At 35.9% G+C, this 26,484-nt stretch overlaps 1 protein-coding gene across 2 annotated transcripts in view; it reads right to left on the bottom strand.

Moving 5' to 3' along the window:
• The window catches only part of LOC134540012 (uncharacterized), a 58,069-nt gene that overhangs the window by 17,048 nt on the left and 14,537 nt on the right, over positions 1 to 26,484 (bottom strand). For both annotated transcript variants that reach the window (XM_063382435.1, XM_063382436.1), the window contains exons 4-7: positions 25,265 to 25,392; positions 16,425 to 16,595; positions 15,448 to 15,624; positions 13,617 to 13,793 (exon numbers count right to left, since the gene is read on the bottom strand). In XM_063382435.1, the coding sequence (XP_063238505.1) occupies positions 13,617 to 13,793; positions 15,448 to 15,624; positions 16,425 to 16,595; positions 25,265 to 25,392 (653 nt within the window). The remainder of the gene's footprint in view (positions 1 to 13,616; positions 13,794 to 15,447; positions 15,625 to 16,424; positions 16,596 to 25,264; positions 25,393 to 26,484) is intronic.

Here is a 26,484-nt window from a genome sequence, read left to right on the forward strand (position 1 = left end):
CGGCCGAGACGGGAAGTCTTCTTTTCACAGACGAGAGAGCCACACCTGAAGTTCCCCGAAGTTCCCCGAAGTTCATGCTCGCTTTTTTTTCCGTTCTATCTCATTGTATAAACCGGTGTGGCATTAAATTTTGCTGTCGATTAGAATAGGTTAGCTACATTATAAATATTTTAAAACATTGTGGATGGTTCGTTATATTAGGTAAGTATAGCTGCATTAAAAATACTGTAAAATAATTTTATGGTTGCTTAGCAAATAAATTTTTAATATGTAGCTATCCAGCGCTAAGAAACCGTTTACACGATTTCACAGTATCTTTAATGTAGCTATTCTGACAAAATCAACCGTCCAAAATGTTTTAAAGTATTTATATTGTAGCTAACCTTACCTAATTGACCATTAGTTATCATGAGTTGCCCTAAATAAACATTCACGGACACACGGCAAACGAAAAATATGGCGGCGTACAAATAAATACCGTTGCCTTGTTTATGGTTTTTCCTTTTATCAACACCGCCATATTTATTTACAATGAAACAAAAAAACCGAAGATGCACGATCGGATGTTTGGCTCTCTCATCTGTGAAAAGATGGCTTCCCGGCGAGACACGCAGTGTTGCCATGCAGCCGAGGCCGGAACCTCGTGATCAAGCATGTGGTCGTGACGTCGATGACATGAGGTGGGACAGTCAGTGCGGGCAGGCAGGACGTGGGACGACCGTCACAATGCTCGTAATGTCACTCGGCAACACCAGAGTAAATGTATTTGGTATGTATTGTGACAGGGGGGGGGGAGGGGGATTCGGGGATTATGTCACTTCCTTCGACCATGCACACACGAAAAAGTGTCCCGTTATGTTCATCAGCCATGTACGCACAAAAAAATGTCCCGTTACAGTAGTTGGAAATAGGGGGTTCAAGAACAGGCGCAGGAGCCAGGATCCAACCTTGACCTTGAACCTTGACCTTGAAATTTGACCTTGACCTTTAACATTGACCTTGAACCTTGACCGTTGAAATTTGACCTTGACCTTTGACCTTGACCTTGAAATTTGACCTTGACCTTTAACATTGCGACCATCTATGCTAACCTAACCTAACCTAACCTAACCTAATCCATATGCTAATCTATGCTTACCTAACCTAACCTAACCTAACCTAATCCATATGCTAATCTATGCTAACCTAACCTAACCTAACCTAACCTAATCCATATGCTAATCTATGCTAACCTAACCTAACCTAACCTAACCTAATCCATATGCTAATCTATGCTAACCTAACCTAACCTAACCTAACCTAATCCATATGCTAATCTATGCTAACCTAACCAAAACCTAACCTAATCCATATGCTAATCTATGCTAACCTAACCTAACCTAACCTAACCTAATCCATATGCTAATCTATGCTAACCTAACCTAACCTAATCCATATGCTAATCTATGCTAACCTAACCTAACCTAACCTAATCCATATGCTAATCTATGCTAACCTATCCTAACCTAATCCATATGCTAATCTATGCTAACCTAACCTAACCTAATCCATATGCTAATCTATGCTAACCTAACCTAACCTAACCTAACCTAATCCATATGCTAATCTATGCTAACCTAACCTAACCTAATCCATATGCTAACCTATGCTAACCTAACCTAACCTAACCTAAACCATGCCAATCTATGCTAATCCATGCCAATCTATGCTATTCAGTATGCCAATCTATGCTAATCTGTATACCAATCTATGCTAATTCGTATGCCAATCTATACTTATCTGTATGCCAATCCATGCTAATCCATGCTAATCCATCCGCCATTTTGTATTTCTAGAAATTTCCACCAACTTCGAATCGTGACGTCACCGTTGCACTTTTCGTCACGGCCGCCATCTTGGATTCGAATTTTATTTTTTCGAACTTCAACTTTTCGAAATTCGATGTAATCATCAGCCGCCATCTTGTTTCGTCTGCTGGTGGCCGCCATCTTGTTTTCGTCTGCTGGAGGCAACCATCTTGGTTCTCAAGTTGGCTGGTAGATGGCACCACCGTCGCCATATTTTAGTTCATATAATCGATACCAGATGATGCCACCGTCGCCATCTTTAGTTCCTAGTGTTGCTACCAGAGTGTGCCACCGCCGCCATCTTTAATTCTTAAAGTTACCGCCGGAGTGCACCACCGACACCATCTTTAATTCTTAAAGTTACTTCCGGATGGCGCCAAGTGTTATGTAGTCAGTCGAGACAAGTCGGGAACGAGTCGAGACAAGTCTAGACAGTCGAGACAAGTCGAGATAAGTTTGGAACATAAAGCCATATTCTAAACTACGTTTATTATATATATGTATGCCTTTATATGTTTAGGTTTGATGATAGAGTAATGCAAGGGAATGGCTTTTCATTTATATTTGTGACAAACAAACCATCCATCCGATTACATTATTCCAAGTGACCACATTGGATGATGACATCACCGTTGCAATTTCCGTTACGGCCGCCATCTTTAAATATATTATCCGAGTTTAATGAAAAAAAAATTAAAATTTATAAAAAAACAAACTTTTACGACACGGAGCTCGGAGTCCTCGGTTCGAACCTGGTGAGGGCAAAAAAAATGGCGACCGATCCTTCCCTCGTGGTGGCTGCAGGCAGACTGACTCCCACCACTTTTTTTTCAAAGTATATATAAAGTCATCTAGTATGACGACATGTCCGCCATCATGTCTTCGATGCTGGAAGCCATCATCATTGTATCGTCAGCGAGAGTACGCTGACGCCATGTTAGTTTAGTTCTTATCTGCTACAGTGCAGTAATCATTTTTTACCGAGGTGCCCCCGCCATCTTGAAATTCGACCGCCATCTTGAAATCATGTAATAATGTAGCTAGAAAAGCGGGAAAAAATCCAAAATTCATTAAATAAATCACTCATTAACTTACATATTGATTCGATTCGCTCCAGTCCTTAGTTCGATCCCTGAATGATGCAAAACATTTAATTTTATATAAAAAATAATAATTTCAATAAACCATGTTCAAAATTCTTAAAGAAACTTTAAATCCTCTACTACCATCATCATATCAGACATCAAGACCACCATATTAGAAATTCGTAATTGTAATGCTAGAGATTCGGGAAAAAGTTCAAAATTCATTAAATAAATTTGTAATCTATATACTGAATGATTAGATCGTCTAAGGTCCTAGGTTCGATCCCTAGACGATATAAATCAACTTTAAATTTAAAAAAGTACCAGAAAAGTGTAAGGTTCGAGAAATAAAACACCTCAAAGTCTTTTACAAACATAATATTTATTACTCGATTTCTATCCTACTGCAGAATCACTTGCGAAAGCCAGCAATCTTATAATCATTTAGCCATGCATAGACGTGCAACAACTACTTCTTAGCTCCAAATGGCTCCAAATGCTCCAAACGAACTTCAAATGGCTCCAACAGCTCCAACAACCTCCAAATGCTTGACAGCTCCAAATGACTCCAAATGCTTGACAGCCTCAAAATGCTTGACAGCCTCCAAATGCTTGACAGCTCCAAATGGCCCCAAATGCTCCAAACAGCTCCAAATGTTCCTAATGTCTCCAAATGGCTCTAAATGCTCCAAATGCTCCAACAGCTCCAAAAAAAGGCTCCAAATGGTTGACAGCTCCAAATGGCTCCAAATGCTCCAAACGGCTCCAAATGCTCCAAAAGCTCCAAAAAAGGCTCCAAATGGTTGACAGCTCCAAATGGCTCCAAAATGCTCCAAACGGCTCCAAATGGTTGACAGCTCTAAATGGCTCCAAATGCTCCAAACGGCTCCAAACGGCTCCAAATGGTTGACAGCTCCAAATGGCTCCAAATGCTCCAATGTCTCCAAATGGCTCCAAATGCTCCAAACGGCTCCAACAGCTCCAAATGCTTCAAAAGACTCCAAAAGACTCCAAATGCTCCAACAGCTCCAAAAAAAGGCTCCAAATGCTTAACACAGCTCCAAATGGCTCCAAATGCTCCAAATGGCTCCAACAGCTCCAAAAGGCTCCAAATGCTTCAAAAGGCTCCAATTGTTCCAAGAGCTCCATCTTCTATAGGTTCCAACTGATTCAAATTACTTATCTTATTGAACTTGGCATGATTAATAACATGTCTTTATTAGTATACATTTTGACTGGCAGCGGTAACGTATTTTGCACCTTTAAGTTATAAGTTTTATTTAGAAATCAGATTTCGATAAATCGTAGATATCATTTGAAAAGAAAATATATTAATTTATCTTCAAGTTTATACAGATACATTTAATTTAAGCCATTATTGTATGTAACCAGCTTCCCTCAGTTCTTTCAGTATGAAGGATATTTCTTTAATGTTCGAATAGTTTCCTGCACAAAGCGATCCATGTAGTAGTCGTAGCCTGTCAACCAATATGTTAGGATCTTCCCATGAGGTATAATAAAACTCTTCCGCTGCGTTCATCATCCTTGCATGTTTATAATAAATATTATTATCTCTGGTGTCTATCGTTTTAACACCAACCTCAAGGTCACTTTCGTCATCGTGCCAGTGATTATCACAAGCTTGATCAGGATAATTTATTTTATTACGACGTTTCCATCGTTTTGGTCTCAAACCACCATCACAGTCTTCACTCTTGCATGCTTTTGGTGCTTCAGCACAGTACTCAATCATGTCAGCCTTAGATGTGTCAGCACAGTCTTCGTTCACGCCAGCTTCTGATGTGTCACCACAGTCTTCAATCATGTCAGCACCACAAACTTGATCAGGATAATTTATTTTATTAGAACGTTTCCATCGTTTTGGTCTCAGACCGCCATCACAGTCTTCGATCTTGCCTGCTTTAGGTGCTTCAGTACAGTACTCAATCATGTCAGCCTCAGATGTGTCACCACAATCTTCAATCATGCACGCTTCAGATGATTCATCAAAGTCTTCGACCTTGTAAGCTTCAGATGGTTCTCTATCTTTCTCATTTTCATGGAGACGACTAGATATTGGAGTAAATATAGTTTCATTTCTAATGTGGTTACAACTACCTTCGTTTGTTTTAAATTTTAAATTATTATCTTGATCTAGATCAGTAATTTTAGCATTAGCTTTTTCGCCTTCGTTCCTTATCCGCGATGTTGTAGCCCAGTCTTCGTTATCTTTATTCATCTTAATTGTACAGGTCTTGTAATGTCTATCCAAGTAATATTTTCTACCAAAGGATTTCTGACCTGACTGCAATGAAACGGTTTTTGACAAGGACCCAAATTACACTCGCTTCTCTCATGTCGTTTAGCATTCTTTCTCAAGGTAAAAACCTTGCTACAGTATCTACAGTGATGACGTTTCGATACAGCGTCAGATCCTTAATCGGAATTCATATTAGTTACCGAGACTAATTCCAGATGCAAACTAAGAGTTTTAAATTAGATATACTACTTAAATAGAATTTTTTAATTATTTTATCAGCGAGAATTAATTTATCTCATTCAAAGGTACTTGTTGCAAGTAGTTCTGCTTTTCAACAACAGATGTCGACACATGTTACTTTCAGGTAAATAATATTTAGTTCTTTTATGCGGGATGCGGGATGCTCACTAACGATCGCAATAGAACGATGGCTTCGCTAGACTCCAAGGAGAAGGAAGTTCATCCATCCTGTTAGTGCTTCTTAGATTTCTCAGAGATTATTTGACTGAGTAATGATTTTTTTTTAATTTCCACCTGATAAAAATATTACAAGTGATGATTAAGTAGCAGAAGTTCACTAATTATATGCAACCTTGAATAAAAAATGACATGCTTCATTAAGTAAAAAAATCCTTCACGCAGAGATAAATTCCTCATCAGTAACCAGAAGCACTCGGAGAAAACCATCAGATGTCTAGTCAGGAATAATCAGAAGTACCCAGTGAAAACCATCAAAATATTGTCAAGAATAATCAGGAGCACACGGAGAAATCCACCATAATACTGTGCCGAAGGTGCACCAGTGCCAGACTATGATCATAGACTGTGTAGTCCTTGAAGGTGGGGCGAGCCACAAGCTTGCAGAGGCGCTCTTCACAACACACTAGTTACATTGCTTGCTTCCTACGTTTCGCCTCCATCAATTTCCCAAAAGTAGCATTATTAGCTAGTTTGAAAAAGTCTTTCTCAAAGTCGTTCTGTGCGAGTAAAGTTATTATTTTTTAAATCCACCTGATAAAAATATTGTATGTTCTGATTTATTGACAGAATTTCACTGATTAAATGTAACTCTGAATAAAAATGACATGACTCAGTAAGAAAAAAACTCTTCACGCAGAGATAGATCTCTAACAAATAATCAGGAGCACTCGGTCAAAACCATCAGATGTCTAGCCAGGAATAATCAGAAACACTTGGAGAAAGCTATCAATATAATATCAAGATTAATCAGAAGCACTCGGAGAAAACCATCAGATGTCTAGTTAGGTATAATCAGAAGCACACGGAGTAAACCGCCATAATATTGTCAAGAATAATCGCAAGCTCACGGAGTAAACCGCCATAATATTGTCAAGAATAATCAGGAGCACACGGAGAAAACCACCATAATATTAACAATAATAATCGGAAGCACACGGAGAAAATCATAATATTGACAAGAATAACACTAAGCACACGGAGAAAACCATCACAAGTTTTCTTTGATATCATAAAAATACAGAAAAAATATTTAATAAATAACAAAAAAAAAATTAATAAAAAATTTTAAATGACAAAATAAAATACAAAAATACATAAAATTCTGGCTTGTACTAGAACTATATCTTTGCTCAACAATGAGAAGTTCACAAGCTAGCAGAATCTGTTTATGTATTTTTGTATTTTATTTTGTCATTTAAAATTTTTTATTAATTTTTTTTTGTTATTTATTAAATATTTTTTCTGTATTTTTATGATATCAAAGAAAACTTGTGATGGTTTTCTCCGTGTGCTTCCGATTATTCTTGTCAATATTATGATTTTCTCCGTGTGCTTCCGATTATTATTGTTAATATTATGGTGGTTTTCTCCGTGTGCTCCTGATTATTCTTGACAATATTATGGCGGTTTACTCCGTGAGCTTGCGATTATTCTTGACAATATTATGGCGGTTTACTCCGTGTGCTTCTGATTATACCTAACTAGACATCTGATGGTTTTCTCCGAGTGCTTCTGATTAATCTTGATATTATATTGATAGCTTTCTCCAAGTGTTTCTGATTATTCCTGGCTAGACATCTGATGGTTTTCACCGAGTGCTCCTGATTATTTGTTAGAGATCTATCTCTGCATGAAGAATTTTTTTCTTACTGAGTCATGTCATTTTTATTCAGAGTTACATTTAATCAGTGAAATTCTGTCAATAAATCAGAACATACAATATTTTTATCAGGTGGATTTAAAAAATAATAACTTTACTCGCACAGAACGACTTTGAGAAAGACTTTTTCAAACTAGCTAATAATGCTACTTTTGGGAAATTGATGGAAGCGAAACGTAGGAGGCAAGCAATTCAACTAGTGTGTTGTGAAGAGCGCCTCCGCAAGCTTGTGGCTCGCCCCACCTTCAAGGACTACACAGTCTATGATCACAGTCTGGCACTGGTGCACCTTCGGCACAGTATTATGGTGGATTTCTCCGTGTGCTCCTGATTATTCTTGACAATATTTTGATGGTTTTCACTGGGTACTTCTGATTATTCCTGAATAGACATCTGATGGTTTTCTCCGAGTGCTTCTGGTTACTGATGAGGAATTTATCTCTGCGTGAAGGATTTTTTTACTTAATGAAGCATGTCATTTTTTATTCAAGGTTGCATATAATTTGTGAACTTCTGCTACTTAATCATCACTGGTAATATTTTTATCAGGTGGAAATTAAAAAAAAATCATTACTCAGTCAAATAATCTCTGAGAAATCTAAGAAGCACTAACAGGATGGATGAACTTCCTTCTCCTTGGAGTCTAGCGAAGCCATCGTTCTATTGCGATCGTTAGTGAGAATCCCGCATCCCACATAAAAGAACTAAATATTATTTACCTGAAAGTAACATGTGTCGACATCTGTTGTTGAAAAGCAGAACTACTTGCAACAAGTACCTTTGAATGAGATAAATTAATTCTCGCTGATAAAATAATTAAAAAATTCTATTTAAGTAGTATATCTAATTTAAAACTCTTTGTTTGCATCTGGAATTAGTCTCGGTAACTAATATGAATTCCGATTTAGGATCTGACGCTGTATCGAAACGTCATCACTGTAGATACTGTAGCAAGGTGTTTACCTTGAGAAAGAATGCTAAACGACATGAGAGAAGCGAGTGTAATTTGGGTCCTTGTCAAAAACCGTTTCATTGCAGTCAGTGTCAGAAATCCTTTGGTAGAAAATATTACTTGGATAGACAGTACAAGACCTGTACAATTAAGATGAATAAAGATAACGAAGACTGGGCTACAACATCGCGGATAAGGAACGAAGGCGAAAAAGCTAATGCTAAAATTACTGATCTAGATCAAGATAATAATTTAAAATTTAAAACAAACGAAGGTAGTTGTAACCACATTAGAAATGAAAATATATTTACTCCAATATCTAGTCGTCTCCATGAAAATGAGAAAGATAGAGAACCATCTGAAGCTTACAAGGTCGAAGACTTTGATGAATCATCTGAAGCGTGCATGATTGAAGATTGTGGTGACACATCTGAGGCTGACATGATTGAGTACTGTACTGAAGCACCTAAAGCAGGCAAGATCGAAGACTGTGATGGCGGTCTGAGAACAAAACGATGGAAACGTTCTAATAAAATTAATTGTCCTGATCAAGTTTGTGGTGTTGACATGATTGAAGACTGTGGTGACACATCAGAAGCTGGCGTGAACGAAGACTGTGCTGACACATCTAAGGCTGACATGATTGAGTACTGTGCTGAAGCACCAAAAGCATGCAAGGGTGAAGACTGTGATGGTGGTTTGAGACCAAAACGATGGAAACGTCGTAATAAAATAAATTATCCTGATCAAGCTTGTGATAATCACTGGCACGATGACGAAAGTGACCTTGAGGTTGGTGTTAAAACGATAGACACCAGAGATAATAATATTTATTATAAACATGCAAGGATGATGAACGCAGCAGAAGAGTTTGATTATACCTCATGGGAAGATCCTAACATATTGGTTGACAGGCTACGACTACTACATGGATCGCTTTGTGCAGGAAACTATTCGAACATTACAGAAATATCCTTCATACTGAAAGAACTGAGGGAAGCTGGTTGCATACAATAATGGCTTAAATTAAATGTATGTGTATAAACTTGAAGATTAATTAATATATTTTCTTTCCAAATGATATCTACGATTTATCGAAATCTGATTTCTAAATAAAACTTATAACTTAAAGGTGCAAAATACGTTACCGCTGCCAGTCAAAATGTATACTAATAAAGACATGTTATTAATCATGCCAAGTTCAATAAGAAAAGTAATTTGAATCAGTTGGAACCTATAGAAGATGGAGCTCTTGGAACAATTGGAGCCTTTTGAAGCATTTGGAGCCTTTTGGAGCTGTTGGAGCCATTTGGAGCATTTGGAGCCATTTGGAGCTGTGTTAAGCATTTGGAGCCTTTTTTTGGAGCTGATGGAGCATTTGGAGCCATTTGGAGACATTTGGAGCAATTTGGAGACATTTGGAGCATTTGGAGCCATTTGGAGCTGTCAACCATTTGGAGCCGTTTGGAGCCGTTTGGAGCATTTGGAGCCATTTGGAGCTGTCAACCATTTGGAGCCGTTTGGAGCATTTTGGAGCCATTTGGAGCTGTCAACCATTTGGAGCCTTTTTTTGGAGCTGTTGGAGCATTTGGAGCCGTTTGGAGCATTTGGAGCCATTTGGAGACATTAGGAACATTTGGAGCTGTTTGGAGCATTTGGGGCCATTTGGAGCTGTCAAGCATTTGGAGGCTGTCAAGCATTTGGAGTCATTTGGAGCTGTCAAGCATTTGGAGGTTGTTGGAGCTGTTGGAGCCATTTGAAGGTCGTTTGGAGCATTTGGAGCCATTTGGAGCTAAGAAGTAGTTGTTGCACTTCTATGCATGGCTAAATGATTATAAGTTTGCTGGCTTTCGCAAGTGATTCTGCAATAGGATAGAAATCGAGTAATAAATATTATGTTTGTAAAAGACTTTGAGGTGTTTTATTTCTCGAACCTTACACTTTTCTGGTACTTTTTTTAAATTTAAAGTTGATTTATATCGTCCAGGGATCGAACCAAGGACCTTAGTCGATCTAATCAATCAGTATATATATTACAAATTTATTTAATGAATTTTGAACTTTTTCCCGAATCTCTAGCATTACAATTAAGAATTTCCAATATGGTGGTCTTGATGTCTGATATGATGATGGTAGTAGAGGATTTAAAGTTCCTTTAAGAATTTTGAACATGGTTTATTGTAATTATTATTTTTTATATAAAATTAAATGTTTTGCATCATTCAGGGATCGAACCAAGGACTGGAGCGAATCGAATCAATATGTAAGTTAATGAGTGATTTATTTAATGAATTTTGGATTTTTTTCCCGCTTTTCTAGCTACATTATTACATGATTTCAAGATGGCGTTCGAATTTCAAGATGGCGGGGGCACCTCGGTAAAAAATGATTACTGCACTGTAGCAGATAAGAACCAAACTAACATGGCGTCAGCGTACTTTCGCTGACGATACAATGATGATGGCTTCCAGCATTTAAGACAGGATGGCGGACATGTCGTCATACTAGATGACTTTATATATACTTTGAAAAAAAAAAGTGGTGGGAGTCAGTCTGCCTGCAGCCACCACGAGGGAAGGATCGGTCGCCATTTTTTTTTCCCTCACCAGGTTCGAACCGAGGACTCCGAGCTCCGTGTCGTAAAAGTTTGTTTTTTTATAAATTTAAATTTTTTTTCATTAAACTCGGATAATATATTTAAAGATGGCGGCCGTAACGGAAATTGCAACGGTGATGTCATCATCCAATGTGGTCACTTGGAATAATGTAATCGGATGGATGGTTTGTTTGTCACAAATATAAATGAAAAGCCATTCCCTTGCATTACTCTATCATCAAACCTAAACATATAAAGGCATACATATATATAATAAACGTAGTTTAGAATATGGCTTCATGTTCCAAACTTATCTCGACTTGTCTCGACTGTCTAGACTTGTCTCGACTCGTTCCCGACTTGTCTCGACTGACTACATAACACTTGGCGCCATCCGGCAGTAACTTTAAGAATTAAAGATGGTGTCGGTGGTGCACTCCGGCGGTAACTTTAAGAATTAAAGATGGCGGCGGTGGCACACTCTGGTAGCAACATTAGGAACTAAAGATGGCGACGGTGGCATCATCTGGTATCGATTATATGAACTAAAATATGGCGACGGTGGTGCCATCTACCAGCCAACTTGAGAACCAAGATGGCGGCGCCTCTGACAACAATTTTTTGAATTTTGCGCGCGATACTAGCGACATCTACCAGCCAACTTGAGAACCAAGATGGTTGCCTCCAGAAGACGAAAACAAGATGGCGGCCACCAGCAGACGAAACAAGATGGCGGCTGATGATTACATCGAATTTCGAAAAGTTGAAGTTCGAAAAAAAATATTCGAATCCAAGATGGCGGCCGTGACGAAAAGTGCAACGGTGACGTCACGATTCGAAGTTGGTGGAAATTTCTAGAAATACAAAATGGCGGATAGATTAGCATGGATTAGCATGGTTTGGCATACAGATAAGTATAGATTGGCATACGAATTAGCATAGATTGGTATACAGATTAGCATAGATTGGCATACTGAATAGCATAGATTGGCATGGATTAGCATAGATTGGCATGGGTTAGGTTAGGTTAGGTTAGGTTAGGTTAGCATAGGTTAGCATATGGATTAGGTTATGTTAGGTTAGCATAGATTAGCATATGGATTAGGTTAGGTTAGGTTAGGTTAGGTTAGCATAGATTAGCATATGGATTAGGTTAGGTTAGCATAGATTAGCATATGGATTAGGTTAGGTTAGGTTAGGTTAGGTTAGGTTAGCATAGATTAGCATATGGATTAGGTTAGGTTAGGTTAGGTTAGGTTAGGTTAGCATAGATTAGCATATGGGTTAGGTTAGGTTAGCATAAATTAGCATATGGATTAGGTTAGGTTAGGTTAGGTTAGGTTTGGTTAGCATAGATTAGCATATGGATTAGGTTAGGTTAGGTTAGGTTAGCATAGATTAGCATATGGATTAGGTTAGGTTAGGTTAGGTTAGGTTAGCATAGATGGTCGCAATGTTAAAGGTCAAGGTCAAATTTCAAGGTCAAATGTCAAGGTCAAATGTCAAGGTCAAGGTTCAAGGTCAATGTTAAAGGTCAAGGTCAAATTTCAAGGTCAAGGTTCAAGGTCAAGGTCGGATCCTGGCTCCTGCGCCTGTTCTTGAACCCCCTTTTTCCAACTACTGTAACGGGACATTTTTTCGTGCGTACATGGCTGATGAACATAACGGGACACTTTTTCGTGTGTGCATGGTCGAAGGAAGTGACATAATCCCCGAATCCCTCTCCCCCCTCCCCTGTTCCCATACATACCAAATACATTTACTCACCAGCAAACTTTATGAGTGATCTAGTTTGTGATCAGTATTGTAAACCAGTTCCACCTTATCAATGCAGGGTTATTTATCTTTACCTCAAAATATGGGTTAAGAACGAAGCCATTTTAATGCATATTTTAAAGAATAGTTTTCTTACAACCTCTTATCATTACAAGATGAACCCTCTTAAATAACTCATAACATATTAAAAATCATTAGCAACTACATAGCGGACCTGTTGACGCGTTCAATAAACATTAAAATATATATGTTCTCACAAAATCAAATAAAAAGAGCTTACACCAAAGATTAAATTAAAAAAAGGGGTTTGTGAAGTTTATCACAACGGGTAGTTCCAGTATAAAAATATATCTTTCAGATGTGTCAATGATACAGATTTAAGTATACAATGTTCCAGATGCGATCTATTTGTGAGAAAACAAGTTTTTGTGTGATAAAATGTGCTGGAGAAACTACGTGGCTCGCATTTAAGATGACCATGCAGCATTCGATGTTGGAATTGGAGTAGTTTGGCCACGGCGAGCGAGCATGTGAATAGCCGGACACGTAGAGGAGGGGTCGTTACCACAACGCCAAAATACCACAACGCCGAACATACAATAACGCCGAATACCATAACGCCAAATGCCAAATTGACCGCAAAGCGACAGCTAAAAAATTGCTGTGTACTACAATGCCGAAAAATGTTGCTGCGGGGAGCAAAATGAAAAACAACTGAATGAATTTGTGTGCTAACCTTACCTAACTTAACCTTTGTGGCAGTCCTGCAATGACATTTTTCGGCGTTAATGTATTTCGGCGTTGTGGTAATTCGGCTTTGTGGTACACAGCAGTTTTCTAGCTGTCTGCTTTGTAGTCAATTTGGCATTCGGCGTTATGGTTTTCGGCGTTATTGTACGTTCGGCGTTGTGGTGCGTCCCCGTAGAGAAGCGATGATACAATACTAGTTAGTTCCCCCACCTGGGGATTCTGTGGACGACGACATCCTCTCCTCCGGAGCGCGGCGGAGTCGTGTCGACGAGGCCGACGGAGCTCGGCGCTGGAAAAACCTCGTCTCGGAACACTACCCACATCTCGCTTGGTTCCGCGGTCGAAATCGCACTCCGGTCTTCAGATAACTCATCTTCAACGCTAGCACTGAAATTTGTGAGAATATCATTAAAAGTGCATCATAATCACGTGTGTTTATTAATTATAACATTAAATTTTGTCATATTTTAACATTTACTTTTAAAGTTCACAAAAAATTGCCATAGAAAAGTCAGTTACACAACTAACATCAAAATATTAAAAAATATTAATAATTTGTCGATGATAATTTTACTGATCAAAATCAGCTATTATGAAAATCAGAAATTACTAAATGAAAATAGGATTTTTGTAACCCATTTTGTTACAAATTATTTTTAAAAATATTTTCTGTGGAGTGAGCAGGCACCCAAAATTGCCATTTCATGATTCTACACTGAAAAGATTTATTATGTATGATTTTATAGATAGCGGTCCAACCATAGTTAATAAAACATAATTATGGAAGAACTTAATCAGAGCCGCTTAAGAGAGTACTTGAAAGAGTTTGAGGCCACATTTACGTAAGTAAGAACCTTGGTACCTGAACGGTTTTTATGTTTGTGATTATATAAAAGGTTCTAAATTTTTAAAATCTAATCATTAAATTTAGGTTTCCTGGTAAACCCTTTCAGTGTCACTTTATGAATTTCCAATATATACCTTAATAAAATATTTTATTTTCTACTAAACTAGTTTTCGTAATTTTTGTTTGTTAGTAATCTTAAGCAATAATCATAATATTAACGTATATTTATTTTAAAATAATCAATGGAATAAAATAAAAATTACTTCATAGCCATATCTACTTAAATGTAGATACGCCTTAACCCACACATTCAAAGTTTGATAAACTCTAGGAATCATTGAGATATAAATTGTGCACTTTAGTGGGCGAATAGACTGAAATGGTTAATTCCTGTTTGCTAAATAACTAACGGCTGACTGCACACTGTTTACGTTTCTCATACCCGGTAGTCTTTTCGACTTCTTTGGAGGACAGTGGTGCTGAAGCGGTGTGGCCGATAGTCATTGGAGCAGGAATTATCTCATCTTGGAAAGTTGCTTTGCTTTATTTAAGGCATGGTAGTCGCCATTCTTAGCTTTTTAGATAACGTATCTTGAAGTACTTCTCAGTTATTTGAGAGGATAATTTTTTTGGTATTTACAATCACATCTTTTAGTATGCATACTAGTGTAATATTGCTCCTTTAGTTACACTTAATTTTTACGAAAAAAACAATGAAAAATTTATAATCAGAGGTAACTTCAGTCAAATATATCTTAAGATATTTTTATTTGAAAATATCAAAGATATTACACATAAAAGTATTTAATAATTATCTGTTTTCTCCTTTATTATATACAAGTTAAAAAATGTTTTCTTTTGTAACCAGGTGAAATTCCGTTTACTTATTGTACGTTAAAAGTGGATATGCAGTTTGTTTCTGTATGATTTTATATACATTGTATAGAAATATGTAATACGCATAATAATGAAAGTTATAAATAAAAACTGCTCAAAATAGTAATTAAAAGTGTTTAGGAACAACCAATTTAGTTACAACATTGTAAATGGAACAGTTTTGAGATTTTAAAAAGGCGCTTCAACCAAATGTAGTTCAAAGGGAAATAGTTATGTAATATCTAAGATTCGAAATTAATTATTTGATATATGGTCTGTTAGCCAAATATGATATTCACCCGACATGTATTTATGTACCTGGGTGTCTTATGTTGAACGTTATTCTCTTGCTTGGAAGGTTGTGGTACTGCAGCGCTGAGAGCCATAGACTTGGGCGCTGGAACCATTTCGTCCAGGAATGCCACCTGATCCAAATTTGACTGCGAGGTCAGGCTTACACTTCGTTTTTGAGGTATCACATCTTCGCTACCGTGTCTGTAATAAAAACGTATATTGAAGTGAATTACCATTGAGTACAATTTATGTACCTACAACGTAAGATGAACTTTTAAAAATGTATAATTTTATCCTTCTATGGCTAACCAAGAAACAGAAAATGTGACTGGCAGCCATGGTTGAACTGAACATAAGTTGAAGTAAGTAATCTAGATGTCCTACTGAATTTAAATACTGCATTCAGCAAGTTTTAACTTTCAATTAAACTGCAATTACCAGATTGATTGTGGGTCATTTTTCTTGGAAGCAGTAAAGCCGTTGGTAATTAATCCTGGTAAAGCCAAAATAATTATAAAATTTAAAAATCTAATTCCTTATAATAACTTGACATTTCACTTAAGGAACAAAACAAGCTATAGGACATAACTCGTTTATTAAATTAAAAAAATTAAAAATTGGTGTATATTAACTTAATTTAATACATTAAAATATTATGATATTATGTAACGCGGCAGTGCAAAAATCTGACTTAATATTCATTTGCTAATTACTTACTTAGAATCTTACAAATAGTGTTTGATCTGAAGCCTTTACTATAATTAAAGCTATGTACCCATTTCCAATAAAACTTCACTATACACACTAATTGGTGAGAGATGTATTTATGTACGTTCCGCAGAATAAAACTCAAACGAATCTTGTTAAACATAAAGGCTTTTTGGTCATAACAGTTGCTTACACAACATTTGTTGCTCGCAAGTAAATAATTCCTGCTTCATGTAATGTTTTAATTGATGTAAAATTTGGACACGGCACATTAGCCAAATTATTTTTCACACCTGGGTGTGTTCTGTAAAAGGTTGTCGTCTTGTTTGGAAGACAGTGGTAGTGCAGCTGTGAGGTCTACGGACTTATAAGCTGGTATTATCTCGTCCTGGGGTTTCACGTGCGCCTCTTTCTGCTGCGATGTCGTCACACTTCGCACTTGGAGCTGATCTTCAACCACTTCCCTGCAATGAAGAGACCAGAGCGTCGTAGCTTTGTCATCGTGGATGTAATTATTTGTGGCAGTAGTTTGAACAGTTAAGTTTGAAGAATGCACAAAACAAAATATAAAATATAACGTGATTTGGTTCAGTTTATCAAATTGGACATTGCATTAATAAACTTTAGAATATTAATATATATATATATATAAGTTGGTTTTTCAGTACTCTCCATAGATATGTAACATCTAGTCTCCTCGATAACGAGCAAACTCATGAGTTCTCGTATCGCAAATAAAATTTTAATACGAAACTCAGGCACGAAATTTAACATATAATTGTTAAAAATAATGTTATGGACGTGATACATGCGATTTGAGCAACATTTATTGATGTGCCTACTACGTAATCTCTGCACCCACAGCTAGAATTCGTTGCCGTGGCAGTTATATGGACTGTTGTATTATTTGCCTAGCATGCCAAAATTTAAAACTGCATAATTAAAAGGCTGCGGTACAATTTAAAATAGACATTACAAGCTTTAACCCTGATTTTCGACAAGTAATTTTATTTAAATATTGCCAATTCATAAAACAGTTATTGCTTTAAAGCTTCTCTTTGGCCTTGTGAACTTTGGTTCGCGCCATCCTCGACAGGTGGCAGCACCGTAGTCACACATTTCCGTCCCATGAGACTTCTGTTCCAGTCACGAAATTACTGCCACCAAATGCCGCATAACGGGAGCTCAGATATTACGCATTAAACCAAACAACTTTGTTCCTAAAATATTTATAACTGTTATATATATTTTATTTTTAACACTTGTTGTTAACATATACCGTGATTTCGTGCTTTGATACTGTAAGTAGTCAAAAAAAAATTAATAATTTAATAAAACTCATTAATGAAACTCACTCATATTAATAAATAAAATACACTAAAAACTACATTTCGCAATAATCTTTTTATAATTATTTCGACCAACATATAACTTTCTTTACCTTTTATATGGCAGTTTGGGGATTAAACAATTAATATCAATTTTTAAAGTGATAAAACTTTTACATTAACGACTTATAGGCTACAATGGTATCAACAATGGATCACATACTTAATTCAGAGAAAGTTTACCCTTGCTTGTAAAAGGCTGAAAAAATTGGTTTTAAATATAGTTTTTTTAAAATTTTGATTTAATCTTGTACGCTCTGTACGTATAATATTTCTGTAGCGTTTATTATTTACTACTATAAACATAATATTATATTTTTGATTTGATCTGTTTGTTTATTTGTTTGCCGCGAAAACCAGTTAAATTTAAGCTCTCAATATGATCAGATTATTAGAACAGTACTAATTTAAACTTCATTTAGTGTTATCTATTTTTATTTTTGTGAAATTTCGAAATAAATTTATTTAGTAAAATGTAAAGCTTTTATTCTCCATCGGTAAAATTAATTAATTAACTTCTTTGTAGAAGTATACCATTCACAAATAACAAAAAAAAACAAAGTGACATTATAAATAATGTATTTTAGAAATTGTTAATTTACGTTATTTAATTTTTGCGGATTTGCGAGTGTATACGCATGTATTTCTTGTGCCTGGATCTTTTTTGTGGTATGGTGATGTCGGTCGCCTCTTGTATTGTTACGTAAAGCGGCAATTTTGTTGTCAAATAACCTTAAAAATTGTCACAAACCAAAAATCTTTTAAATTATAAAAAGTTCTCTATTTCAAAAGAAAAATTGCCAATTTACGGTAAATTTCTCGCATTTTTTCTCAAAAAATCAGGAGTGGTAATTTTACTCAATTTTTCTCAAAAAGGTGCAATTTTCCTGAGAGAACAATTTTTCCCAAAAGCCCCATCATAGGTCATGACAGTAAACTTGAATATCTCTAAATTTGCCAAAAATGTAAAAAAACAATTACAAATAATATGAAAAATTATATGTTTTCAAAAACTAATTTCTTGATCGTTCATGGCTCTAATTATTATCCTCCTTGAGAGTAAATACGTAATTTAAAAAAAATGAGAGAAAAATCTTTAATTACCATTTAAATAGAATTTTAATACAACACACATTAGATCACGGGTCTTTAAGTCCTCATTCAAATCGCAATAAGGTCATTCGATTAAAAATGGAGTCAAGTTCTTCCTCATTGATGGCCTCATTTAGAATTATCACCACCATTAATACCAGGTAATATAAATTACACAAACCAGTCATAGCGGCCATATTGAATGCTAACATATAGTTTTCTACTGATAGTTTTCGCTGTCGCCATATTGGTTTAATTTATACTCGCTAGAGCATACTTACTTTAATCAAAATATCGGCAGCTGTCGTGGCATACGCCATTTTGTTAGCCATATTAATAGCAATATTGAAAATGTGTAGTTATTAACATATTAATTCGAAAATATAGTTCTAAAACAAACCAAACAAATAATTTTAATATCGTTTTTGATTCTATGGAAGGTTTTTTCTTGTTTCCGAATGTGTTTTTCTCTGTTTTCTTGGAACCTTTGCTAATGAAAAAAGGTGAAATCAGCATTCCGTGGTTAAAAGACTATTATTACCCGAAAGGCTCTCTTGTGACAAGAGCTTTATGGAACTTCCTAACTGATGACAAGAAGGATTGTTGAAGAAATTTGGAACATGATCGATCTTGTGAAGAATAATTTGTGGCTGGAATTTTCATATGGTAAACTTGTCTATTTTTAGACGAGACTTAGAAACGAGCATTAATGACGATGGTTCTGCTCTTTACCTACTACACGGCATAAAAGTGTCAATGATGGTATTGAAAAATATATGTCGCGAATAAGATTAATACCAGAGAAAAGGTAGAAAAGGTAGCGGATGTAAACCTAGCCATGTGGATCGATAACAAAAGAGGACAAGTAGATTCTGCTCACTGAATAAATAACCTCTATTATTGCTCGTAGGTGTGTTGTTGTAGTAGTGTTAAATTAAATTAATAAATTTTACTTTGTATTTTTTTTTGTTTCTTGAACTTGGATTGTAAAAGTAAAATGTTATATATAAATAATATATAAATAATAATAAAAATAAAAAGTATTTTTGAGAAAATATAAATTGTTTGCTTTAACCAGGAAGTACACAAGCACTCGAATAAAACAGCTTATTGATTAAAACAAATTTTAAAAATTAATTTTTACGGTAATAATTACAGATTTTCACGATGACGGACAATATGAACTCAGCAGATTACTGGCAGTTGGTAGATGTGGAATTTAAATCTCCTTTAGATTTTTACATCAAAATTAATTAAATATATTATTATTTAAAAAAAAATATGGTTACCTCAGCCAAGGTTAAAAGAAGGACAGGAATCGATCTAATCAATCACTTTATTGAAAAGTATTTTTAAAAATGATTTTTAGAATTCTTTTTAGAATTTCTAGGTTAATAACTACAGATTTTCAATATTGCCGTCATTATGGCTGGCAAGATGGCAGATGCTACGACAGCTAACGATATGATGATTGAGGCTAGTGTTCTTTTGTGGGTAAAAATAAAACAATATGGCGGCAGCGATTTCTAGCAGACGAAAACAATATTGCAGCATCCAATATAGCCGCTTTGATGTCATACTAGTTTTTATAATATATATTAGTGGTGGGGGATAGTATAATTGAAGATATCAGTGAGTAAAGACCTGTCATACCTGTTAATTGAATGACATTGCTGGGATTTTATCTGAGTACTCTAAAACCCCAAATGTCAGTGCGTTTTTTATAAAGATTTTAATAAATTTCTAATTCTTTTATTTTTAAACACAAATTACATTTTTACACTTCCAAGTACTAAACTTAGATCCGTGATCGATTAAGTAAATAAATTTTGAATATATATATATATATATATATATATATATATATATATAATTCATATTTGTTCACTAATTTTCTATTTGAAATTAACGTTTCAAGCATTTTTTATGCTGGAATTAATAATTAACAATTAATAACATAGACCTAAATATATATTTTTTTCACAAATTAATTACATTTGGAAGCATAACTAAAATTATGTTCATAAATAAAAAAATACCAAAAATTATACCGAATGTCGATAAAAGAATGTCCCATATTCAATGGTATATTATGACAGTTTAATTTAGATTATTTACAACAGATCGTAACATCAAATTGAAGATAAACTACCCTTATTTTTCTCACAAATGTCCAATATGTGCACCTTTGGTTACACGAAACACATTCCCAGATACGATCATTACGGGTATTAATCTTCCAACTCAGATGAAAAGTTGACTCATCGCTGAACACCAAACGATCAAAAAATTCATCTTCCCGGCTCGAACACTTTAAGTGCAAAGTTATTACGTACACAATAGTCATCTTGTTTTAAAGCACGTTTGGAAGAATTTATAAACTTGTTCTTATAACTTTCCACTTTCTTTGGCAACTGAAGTTATAAACTTTGCTTTCTGATCAGATTTCTTAGGACTGCCCAGGTAAGATCATCTGACACGGTCAGTATCCTGTACAGGCACTTTTGGTCGTCCCATGCTCGTCCCATGCTCGTTTCGCAATGCCTTTACCATCGGCGGAGGTTTTTGCCACACTGGGAATCACAATTAAACTTTGAACGAAACACGCGTTAAACTGAAATTACAGATTTATTCTTAGCAAATTTCAGATCGCAAAACGCTTTATGTTCAGGAGCCGCCGTTTGGCTTAGGTAGCACTGTAAGCGAGAAAACAAAAAAAAAAAAAAACAGTACTCACGCATGTGCTTACCTAAAACTATTGTTTTACTCTTTAATTATGGCTTTGAACCAAGACTCTAATTTCATACTTTAAAAATAACTGGGACATTCACGATTGGACATGCCATAATATGCCATAATATAAATAATATGTCATAATATATAAATAATAATATGCCATAATATAAATTATACGTATTGATAAACCTGTCTCGTATATTCAGATTATTTTAAAACAAAACTTTTACTTTAATAACGCATGTAAAGTTAAATTTTTTAAAGTAATAGGTTAATATTTTAGAACTACTTCGTCGTCATTACGAAATACATTGCACGGGTGAGTACGAAACAGAATATTTTGCAGCATCGATAAATCATAGTTAATTATATTTATTATATTTTTTCATATTCACATAAAGGTAAAATTGAAACGAATATGTGGTAAAAAAATTTAAAATCTAATTTTAAAAAGTTAAATTATGTGAATGAAATAGTTTAGAGTTTTGAAGTTATTCACTTTTCATTACAATATTTTACTAGTTTAAAACTTAAAAGTTCATACGATTATGAGTAATTTTTCAATCGATTTGTTCATATTCACTGATACATCAATATTTTTTCTACAAGAATAATTTACAGCCTTACACTTCAAAACATAATTAATATGATTAAATTTACTTTTCCGACCCGTTAGGTTATACCTAGAGCTACTGCTTGATGAGACAAAAGTCACGGGAAATTCCCTCCCCATTCTAAGGTTGGCAATAGAAAACAATCAAACAATAAGCTTGTCATGAAGTACTCAGCTGGGCCTTCTGTGGAGTTATATGGTGTCATGGTAATGGAACAATAATATTAAGGAATCATCTTCGTTACCAAAATCGCTTTTATAGCATGGGCAAACATATTTAAAATTATAGCCTTCCTAATATTTTAACCAGTCATTACTCGAAGTAAGTAGTAAAATTACTGATAATATTATAAGAACACAGGCTCTTAACAGCATTAACTTGATTAAAAAAAAGTCATTAGGGGCTATGTTAACTAAAACCAGACTAAAATATGAATCAAAGGCAGAGGTAAGAAAAAAATTACTAGGCACCGCTCAATATTTTAGATCTAAAAGTATTAAAATGGAACTATCTCCACCTCACTATTCCTATTTGATGGCAAAAGATTTGCAGTGGTTTTGAATTGAAACTCTAATTCTTCGTATTTATGTTGTTAACATAATATTTTAATAATACTCAATAATTACAATTTCTCTTGCAAACTTCTTTTACGGTATTAAATATACTTTTGTGGTTAGCTTTCATTCAGCTACAGTTTGTTTAGTAAGCCAGTGGCTAACTACCACTATTATGGTTCAAGGCAGACACTTATAACACAGGCATAAATCTTCATAGAAATATTAGATGAACTCATAAGTAAGAGCAATAACAAGTGTGTTGTGTTTAATATTTTGCTCTACATAGAAAAAATTGCATTAAAGAGTTAGTGGCCTCCTTCAGAGTAGAGACGGAGACCTCGATTATTTTAACGATAAGAGTAGTTTGATCGTTTGTGTTAAGCGTTTTTGATGAAAAAGCGTTTTTGTCTACTAGTCCGCAACAGAACGAGACCATTTATTTTATTAAAAATATTAAAAAAATTATTGAAATTATTATAATGTAGTTTTGATAAGATAGGGATTAAAAGTAATATGTAATTTAAGGACAATAAATATTCAGCTATAATAAAGCATCTTTGGCATTGCATTACCAAAAATGCTAATGTGATGCATTTCATTTTCTTTAGTCATGAAAACCATAGAAGTATAAAAGGTTTGTGTTTCTTATTTAAAAAGACAGCAAATAAAATTGACTTGCGTAATGTTAGTGAATCGGTAAACACAGACTGAATCTGGATTCGACCGACAAACTTTGGCTGCAGATTCATATTCACAATAAGTTGATAAAATTTAAAAAACTTATGGTCTATAGTGCTTCTTAAGGCTGATATACATCTTTGAATTTACAGCTGAACAACATTTTCATTGTAAATAATAGTGAAAATTTAAGATGGAACATTAAAATCTTTATTATGTTGTATTGAATGCAGTTCTACAACCACAGCGAAACTTGGCACTGTTGGCATAATAATGCTTCATTGAAATAATTCGTGACAATACTTTTATTTTTTTTATTTTTTGTTATGTTACTGCCCTCCATTATTTCAAAGAAATGTTTACGTAACAGCGACCAAATTTGTGGTGGTTGTAGAACTTCATTCAACTAAACATAATCTACACGCTTAGTATTCCATATTAAATACTTTCTTTAATATTTACTACAAAAGTGTTGTTCCGTTTCTACTTCAAAGACGTGTAACAGCCTTAGGAAGGCTAGTTTTCATAATGGTTTTGTCTTGCTAAACCTGCATAAGTTTGTCAGTAAAATGCAGACTCCCCTTGTATTTATAGAAAATCAGGCCATGTTATTTCGTAATGTAGTTGCAAAATATGCAGCCAGTATTCTATCTGCCGACTGCAGGCAAGTATTAAGCGGCATGGCTGCAAGTTACACGCACGTACATTGTACCTATGTATGTCTCACTACGCGTGGTCACCCATGAGACAAGGAGAATGGAAAAGGCCCACCCAACCAGGAGATCCGAAGGCTACCATTACAGTTGAAACGCACCAAGCTATAGACAGTCATTGTAATTCACCTGGTGGCCCTACCGAATTGAGATACTCCACTCAGACAAACATCTGGTATAGTTGTATTGCTATCCATAACCCTGATTCCTTTTTGGACAGATACAACGAATTAAGTATCGATCGCCATTTTCACGTCAAAACTCCGCAGGGAGGCAAGGATTTCTCAGGACTTATCCCAGAAAGTTGGACTAAACACTAATTCCAATATTATGACACCAATGCAATCCATGGTTTGCATAAGAGAAATTCAGCATGAACCTTTTAGGTCACAAAATTGTTCCATGGTTATCCCTTTTCTCAATGGTCCTATGCATGCTGTTCCGAACATACTATGTCACAGGCATATCACTTTTAAGCTAACTCATCGACCTTATAACAATTTCGGGGCCACGAAAACTTATGGACGAAAAAAAATGTTCTCCGGCAATTTTTACCCGGTTCGTACTCAAGAGATTTGTTCAAGTCACTATCATTCTTGGTCAGCATTTCTTTGTGAAGAACTATGTTAAACAACCCGCAGTGCTTGCTTCAAATATTATGACGAAGGAAGATAGTTAACAACATTTTGGTCCCGTCGGAAGCTGGGGAGCTTACCCGGGAGCGCCTGAGACATCACGGTACCCAAACATAGCTAGGAAATACCTCCGCCAGGGCCAGATTAACAGCTCTGACTATTACTATAGGTTATTGTTTATTTCAAAGTGATTACATATCTTTAGGATGTGATGTTCAGAGTGCTCTGAAATTTTATACACTACCTGAGAGACAAAGCGTGCTCCTAAGCAGACTCAAAGGCATATATCACTTAATTATGTGTAGAAGGTTATAGAGCTATGTCGCACTGGCTTATACATATTTTACATAACACGAGAGTGGTATGTGAAACCAGCAGTAAGCACTTTGTTGATAAAGGTTATGAAGGTGCAGCGAATGCTTCATCTCCTCTTCCACGGAGCCAGTACGGCCCATGCATAGTAGTCTCGAAAGGGGATTTCTAGACCGGGTCAAGGACTTATGCCTCATCAGAACCGACCCAACATACTGACAACATGGAGCAGACAGTTAACTGAGCAGGGCATAACCATTGTGTGGCAGCCGCGACCCGGGTACCGCTATGTCCACTGCTGCAAGAGTGGCCTCCTGTTAGCACCAACATCATGTACACCAGCAATGTGAGTGACAGAAGTCATGCAGATATGGGCAGGAGAGTGTAAACTGAGCAGGGCCTAATCACTGTGTGGCAGCCGCGACCCGGGTACCGGTATGTCCACCGCTCCGGGCTTGGGCTCTCCACAGCATCACCGCCAAGTACAGCAGCAGCATCAACAGCACGCCGGAGATCAGGTGAGGGTCGTGCAGCGGCTGTGGGACAATTTGTTTACTCACATCACCTTTCTGGAAGTACAACAACAACTACAGCACTGTCAATTTTTATTTTTAACCTGGGCCACAGGTGTTGCTTGGTCTCGCTATGTGCCTCACACCAAAGCGGTCAATGATAAATCTTTGGCGTGAGTAGTATAGGAATGGGCATACTGGGACATGGCTTCTGGCTGAGGAGTCTGAAGAGACGATCCGCCATATTGGATCGTGATGTCACGGCGGCCATCTTGGAGGAGTGTAACGGGACATAGCGTAACGGGACAAGTTTGACCTTGACCTTTGACCCTCAAAATTTGCCAAAATTGGGCAAAAATTGCCCAAAATTCCTCAAAATTCGTCAAAATTTCCTTTTATGTGGAAAAAAATTCTGCCAAAAAATCGCAAAAAATTCCACAATCCAAAAATTAGAATTTCGAAAAATCTTCAAAAGACGTTTTGCCCTAGAAAGAACCCAAATTCCTAAAAGCGGCTTAAAACTCCTAAGAGCTAGCCGCTCTAAGCCGCCGAGGTCATGACCTTGAAAACTAGGATGTCATGACAGCCATATTGGATGATGTCGTCACCGTTGCAATTTCCGTTACGGCCGCCATCTTTAAAATCTTTATTTATTATCCGATTTTTAAGAATTTTTTTTTTAAATTTATAAAAAACTTCAATTAATAAAAATTTAATAAAAAATATTTAAAAATCATACATTAACGACACGGAGCTCGGAGTTTTCAGTTCGAACCCGACGAGCGCAAAAAAAAAAAAAAATGGCGACCGATCCTTCCCCCGTGGTGACTTTTGGCAGACTGACTCCCACCACTTTTCTTAAAGCATATATATCCTCACCTAGTATGACATGTCCGCCATCTTGTCTTCGTTGCTGGAGACCACCATCTTGTTTTCGTCGGCGAGAGTGCGCTGACGCCATGTTAGTTTAGTTCTTATCCGCTAGAGTGCAGTAATAATTTATTACTGTGACACCCGCCATCTTGAAATTTGGACGTCATCTTGAAAATCCATAATTATTTAGCTAGAAATTCGGGAAAAGTTACAAAATTCATTAAATAAATCATTCATTAATTT

Source organism: Bacillus rossius, chromosome 16, assembly GCF_032445375.1.
Source record: "Bacillus rossius redtenbacheri isolate Brsri chromosome 16, Brsri_v3, whole genome shotgun sequence".
Lineage (NCBI taxonomy): Eukaryota > Metazoa > Arthropoda > Insecta > Phasmatodea > Bacillidae > Bacillus > Bacillus rossius.